The 6,440-nt window shown below is 48.0% G+C and overlaps 1 protein-coding gene across 1 annotated transcript; it reads left to right on the top strand.

The window, feature by feature from the left end:
* Positions 1-209: 209 nt before the first annotated feature.
* On the top strand, positions 210-5,883 carry LOC146333927 (C-C motif chemokine 14-like). Its single transcript, XM_084825083.1, has 4 exons — positions 210-392; positions 1,633-1,671; positions 3,367-3,481; positions 5,672-5,883. Exons 1-4 carry the CDS (start codon positions 224-226, stop codon positions 5,826-5,828), a joined length of 480 nt encoding a protein of 159 aa, XP_084681209.1. The 5' UTR covers positions 210-223; the 3' UTR covers positions 5,829-5,883.
* Positions 5,884-6,440: the final 557 nt, after the last annotated feature.

Below are 6,440 nucleotides of genomic sequence, written 5' to 3'. Positions count from 1 at the left end.
TGGGCATGGCTTCCTCGCTATCAGTCACCAAACTGGTGATCTGGCTGATATTTTGCTCTGTCCTACAACTGCCTGAAGGCGTTCATCCCATGATGTCACGTCTGCATACTGGAGATGGAAACTCTGGTGTCATGCATCCTCCCCGCAATATTTTCCACAGCTGCAGCCAGAATCGTCTATAAAAAACTTTGGGTACCAAGCACCAAAGCGACAGAGAAGGAGTATGGGAAACGGTAATCCATGGGGTCACGAAGAGTCGGACACGACTGAACGGCTGAACAACAGCAACGAAAAAATCCATTCTTCAGCTCCACCCAACATGAAGATCTCTCTGGCTGCCCTGGCCTTTCTCCTAGTCATCGTCTCCTCTGCCTTGGCTACCGATGACCCCTGTGAGTCAATTCTTCTCTTATTTAATGTTTATTTGTAATCAGCTCTTTGTCCCCTGGCTGATAGAGCCCAAAGCCTGCTCCCCTTCAGCTCTGCAGTCCCAGAGCAACCCTTCCACCTGCACACATAGCTCAGTCTCTGACCTCCATGACCTGGTTCGCATGTCATGGTGGTAAAATTGTGGGTTGATTAACCCAAGATTTGCGGGGATATCCATAGCCTGCAAGCTGCTTCTGTTTTCTGTAAACAACCTCCAATTGGCACAATCAGAGTGTGATGTCCAGACCACACTAATGGGTTGTTTAGGGGCTAAGCAACCCAGTGGTCAACCCAGCAACAAGCCATGGGTTAACTGCTGGGTTGTTTAGCCTCTTAACAACCCATTGGTTTGGGTTCAGACATCACATTCTGCCAATTGGAGGTTGTTTACAGAAACTGGAAGCGGCTTGCAGGCAGTGCATGTCCCAGCAAACTGAGGGTTAATAAACCCACGATTTGCCACCACGACATGCAAACAGGCCCAGTCTCTGACACTCTTTAGTTATTATCCCTGATTGTCCCTCTGCTTATTATTAGATAACCAGGGGTGAAACACTTTGAAATGGGGGAACGTGATGAGGGCCATCCATTTTTTAAATGTTTAAAATGCTTTATAGAGAGCTATGCACCTTGGTGTAAGATGGCAATCATCTCCAGAAGAACTGGGAGTCTGCAGTTAGCAATGTCTGTGCTGTGCACCATCATTCCTGGGGTATCTATACAATGGAACTGGAATGTTCTTAAAAGAGGCACATTCTCTTGGAATCTGGTGGCATAGCACGATGGTTCAGCTCACAAGTTCTGGGACTGCCAAGAGCTGTCTGGCTTGGAACCGGGCAGGGGTCCATGCACAGCTCCTCTGTGTGATGAACTCAGCACGGGTACAGACTGGAGCATCTCCCAGGAGGACAGGGAAGAGTTTTCAGGTACTGCAGGTAGTTCTTTTACCTTGGCTGGCTGTTGGCTCTCCTCAACTGGAAGGGTATGCAAGGGAGAATAGAGTCCAGATTATGGGAGCTTCCTGCTGCTTGAAGTAACTGCTTCATGCAGCTCCATGGTAAGGCCAGCACTAGGAAAATCCAGCCAAGTTACATGCCAGAAAAGAAGATTCCACAGTGTGGAGATCTCAAAATCCTTGGCTATGGGATGGGCAGTCCAAGGAGAGAAAACCCACTAAGCCCCCTCCCTCTCTCTTTCTCTCAGATCCAGCCACCAAACTGACTCAAGGTCAGGATCAACGTGGTAAGTCTTCATTTTCTTCCCTTTCTCTGCATCACTCCATGTTCAAACGCAAAACTGGTGCCGTCTCTGTATGGCTGGTTGCTTCCGTACTGTCTAGACTGAAAGCACGGTTTTTATATTGGCATTCTGTTTTTTTAAACAAGAATAATTTTAATATGATGTTTTATTCTTTCTATCTTTGCATCATTTTATCTCTTGTTGTTCACCAGTCTGGAATCTGTTTAGATGTGGAGTGGTATACAAATGTTGTAAATAAGCAAGTAAGTAAGTAAGTAAGTAAAGCTCAGTTCACACAACCACTTCAGCCAACGGCAGCCAAGATTTCCAGGTTGAACCAGGTGGGAGAAAGGCATGATAGACTCTTCCTTTCACCAAAAGAAAAGCAGACTGTAAACTCCCGTCACCTCAGTGGACACAATCCCCTTGGTGGATGGGGGAAAGCACATACAGCCTGTGTGATCAATGGAGGCATAAGGCAGATCCTCCAAAGTAAATCCTTCCAGAGTAAGTCCTTGACAATGGCTTTAAAAGGGGGTTAGATAAATTCCTGGAGGAGAAGGCTATCAATGGCTACTAGTCCTGATGGCTATGTGCTACCTCCAGTATCAGAGAGGCACTGTGCCTGTGTATACCAGTTGCTGGGGAACATGGGCAGGAGGGTGCTCTTGCACTTATGCCCTGCTTGTGGGCTTCCCGTGGGCAGCTGGTTGGCCCCTGTGTGAGCAGAATGCTGGACTAGATGGACCCTTGGTCTGGTCCAGCTGGGCTCTTCTGATGTTCTTCTGATGATGTAACTTTGCTTGAATTTGTTCATCTGAATGCAGATGGCTCTTTCTGGGGGGATCCATCACATGATAAACAGGTTTGCATTAACTGATCTCCAGATGCATCTGTGGTAGTAGGTAAGCTAGTAAACATCAATACTATTATTGGCTACACACATAAAGCACCTGAACTGCAGAGCGAGTGCACATCAAATCAGGCAAGCAAGAATCTTAAACACTCTGGAAAAATCTAGATTTTGATATATTTTCACGCCCGAAGTGAAAAGTCAAAATTATGGAGCCCTGTGGAGCTGTGGAACATAATAAGAGCCCTGCTGGATCAGACCAAAGGCCCATCTTGCCCAGCATTCTGTTCACACAGTGGCCAACCAGCTGCCCACGGGAAACCCATAGGCAGGAGACAAGTGTAACAGCACCCTGTCACCCATGTTCCCCAACAGCTGGTGTACATAGGCACATTGCCTGTGATACTGGAGGTAGCATCTAGCCACTGATAGCCTTCTATGGACTGGAGATTTTTTTTTGAAGGCCCTCCAGCGGTAGTAGCTGTGATAAGGGATCTGCTCCTTGCCGCCTGAAGCTACTGCTTCATGTTGCTCCACAGAAAGGCCAGACTCAGGGCAATAAAATCAAATCTATGTCCTAGAAAATTGGGAATATAATGAAGCCACCTAATGGCTGGTCCATATGGTTTGGGATTGCCTGCAGTGATTGACAGCCGCCCTCTAGGGTTTCAGGTGGTGGTCTTTCTCAGCTCATGCCGGGGATCAAACCTGGGACCTTCTGCGTGCAAAGCCAGTGCTCTCCCACTGATCCCAGTACGTGTGAGGCTATGTAAGATGGGTAGTTCAAGAGGAGACAAAGCGCAGGGAGAAACCATTAAGTTATTTTGCCCCCCTTTCTTTTTCAGCCAAGTCTGGGCCTGGCAACTGCTGTGTGACGTACACCGAGAAAAAAAATATTATATTAAAAAACCTGAAATCTTATGAGTACTCAAGCGCCTGGTGCCCCAAGCCAGGAGTCATGTAAGTGCGACAAAATTATGGTAAACCATGCATGTTAGAAACTGGCAAATACCAGATTTATTTGTTGCTGTTTTTAAAAATCCTTTGATCCATTGCAGCCAGCTTTATTTTTGTGGCTAATCCTCTGTCCTGCTCATCAACCACTTACAGACCTCCCTTAATCTTTTTGAGGAGCATTTACACTGCCTCATTCATAGAATGTTGGCGGGGGGGCAGGGTGCATGCACAGATACTGTTGTCTTCCCTCCCGTGTTTTCCCACCGCTTCTTCCATCTTTTTTTTCCTTTTTACTGCAGAAAATCCATTGAAGGAAGGGAAGGATAGAATGGCTGCACAATGCCTTCTGGCTATTAGCACCCAGGCCCCTTTCTTTGGAAGCACCCTGGGGGTCACTTTGAACCTCAACTTGCCCTGAACTCAGGGCGTGGACTTAGGCAAGCCTTAGAGCTCAGTCTCACATCCCGTCTGAGGAGATGCAGGGTGGCAGAGCCATTTTGCACCATTGCATTTCAGGTTTCAGGTGGTTTGTGGGGTGGCTAGTTGAAAAAGAGGACAGGGCTCCTGCTCTGTAAGTATTTGTGCAAAAGACGGATGGGAAGGTTTGAGGCCTACAGAGGCAAGGGAAAAGGTCAGGTCTAGGGGCCTGGATTTTTTTTTGTGGTGGGGGGGATATCCCCGAGAAGAGTAGTTTCATTTCCCTGGTTAAGTTCATTTATTTATTTTTGTTTCTTTAAGTTCCATTTCTTCAGGTTTGAAACAGTTCATCTGGTTTTGAGGGAGGAGGGTATATAAAGCGAGTGAGAGAGCCAGTAAGAGTAGAATCAGGGAGACCAGAGCCTGAAGAGCAGGCAGGAAGAAGCAGCCTGGAGGAGTCTAAGTACAGCTAGGGTAAAGGAACTTGCATTTTGCAACTTTTATTTTCTCTTAATGCCTTTTGTATCACTCAGCTGTATTATGTAAATACCTTTAGTTGTGATTTGCTTGCCTTAATTTACCAGTAAACTGTTGTGGTTAAACCCTGTGTCTGGAGTGTCAATCACCCCATACCTACAGCCTAAACCGCACGTTACTGGGAAGGGGAGGACAAAAGAAGGAAGGTGGGATTGTTAAGGAGGCAAGAGATCCTTAAGGAGTTGCTCAGGCGGTCCAGGTCATAAGGGGAAGCATGGCAAGGGAATTTCAGCAGGTGTAGCTGTGGTTTGCCGTGCAACTCAGTTCAATGCAACTGTGGGTGCTTTGACCATGTAATTGCTCTGCCTCATTAGTGGAATTTTACAGGTCCAGACCCCACTTGTAATCTTCCTGTGTTTCCCCCCTGCTTCTTCCATCTTTTTTCTGACGGTGGAAAAACTGTTAAGAACAGAGGGAGTAGCTATGCGACTCATTCTGATAGCTAGTGCTAACTGTCAGGATTCCCCTTTTGCCCTGCTGAGAACTCCAAAAGACAAGAGGCTTTTATTCCACAGCTTTAATCCATTTACTCTAATGAGGTCTGCAGATGCAAATTGCTAGCGACTCCCAGACTACAAAGGAAAACCCTTCAAGGAGTTCAAAAGGAAGCTGCGAACGTTGGCCACCATCTGGGAAAAGGCGGCAAACTATCCTAACTTAAGGGGTGGGAGGGGAAGGTCTCCCTCTCTCCTGTGACACCTCTAGATGCAGCTGTTGACGCCGAGCCAGTCGGGCAGACCGCCTAAGCTCTGCCCCTGCCACCTCCCGCTTGTGTCTGCGTCTGTGTCTGCGCCCGGCATCTAAGAGTTCAAATTTTCCTGCCCCTGTTTCCCCCTGTTTGTTACCTATCACAGGGATGTGAGAAGGGGGGTGGGGGGCCCTCTGTCCAGCTGTGCCTCTGAAGCCTGGGAAAGTTCCTCCTCCACATTTTGCAGCTCTTCCTCAGAATCTGAACTGCTCCACCGCTCTATGTGCTCAGAGGCAACCCTGACATCAGCTAGGACCTCTCCATCTGGAAGCACTCTTGGGTCTCTAGTAAGCATGCATTTAGGACTACACCCTTTGTTACCATAGCATCGGTGAGAAAATTCTCTATGGATGTAATCCTACTGCGCACACTTACTCAGAAGTAAGTCCCATTGAATTGGATGGAATCAAGTTTCCACGTAAACGACGTGTCTAGGATTGCAGGCTTCTAGCTTCTAACTCAGCACTAAAAACAAGCATTTCTCTTTACAGATTCATCACGAAAAAGAACGAGCGGATCTGTGCTGATCCCCGGCAGCCGTGGGTTCAGGAGTACATTCGTCACCTCAAGCCCAACTGGCAAGGTTCAGACCCCGCCTTGTCCTCCTTCTCAGGAAGAGAAGAGAAAGCAGGGCTCAAGCTGTTTTGAATGCCAAAGAACCAGCCCTGCAAAATGGGAAACTATTAAAGGGAGTCCGTCTGAGTATGTGTAGTGTGCCTTTCACTCATCACCAGAAATCTGGAGTTTCGACCATTAAGGGTGCAATCCCATGGCCGCTAGTCATAGGATAGGTCGGTTCCCGGAGAACTGACCTCCACCCCCACCCGTGCCGCCTCGTGGGCAGCTCGGATTGGCCCCATGCTCCGCACTCAGAAGAGCAGTGCAGAGCAGGGGAAATGGGGTGTTCCCAGGGGCGGGCCTGGGGGCGGAAATGCTGGTATGACATATCCTGTGTGTTGTCCGGCTGCCTCTCCCCACGCTCCGAGGTCCCACAGCTAGACAGCCAAAGTCAGCTGTCTAGCCGTGAAAGCATCCGCTCCTCACCACCGCTCCCACCCTGCCCTTGATAAGCGGTCACCCCCAGGCTTGGAGGCAACCACCGATCTGCATAGGATTGCTCCCTAAGTAATATAATCCCCCTGGCAAATAAAAGAATTGGGGAGATCTTGTTTTATATGGGGAAACTAATCTTGTTTTATATGGGGAAACTATATTGGGGGTTGAATTCTATCACTATTTACTCATGGATGGATCACAGTA

Source organism: Heloderma suspectum, chromosome W (genome assembly GCF_057233095.1).
Source record: "Heloderma suspectum isolate Gila_16-S chromosome W, 16-S_ref, whole genome shotgun sequence".
Taxonomy (NCBI): Eukaryota; Metazoa; Chordata; class Lepidosauria; order Squamata; family Helodermatidae; genus Heloderma; species Heloderma suspectum.
The sequence above is the reverse complement of the archived record's forward strand: the minus strand, read 5'-3'. Positions and strand labels throughout refer to the sequence as shown.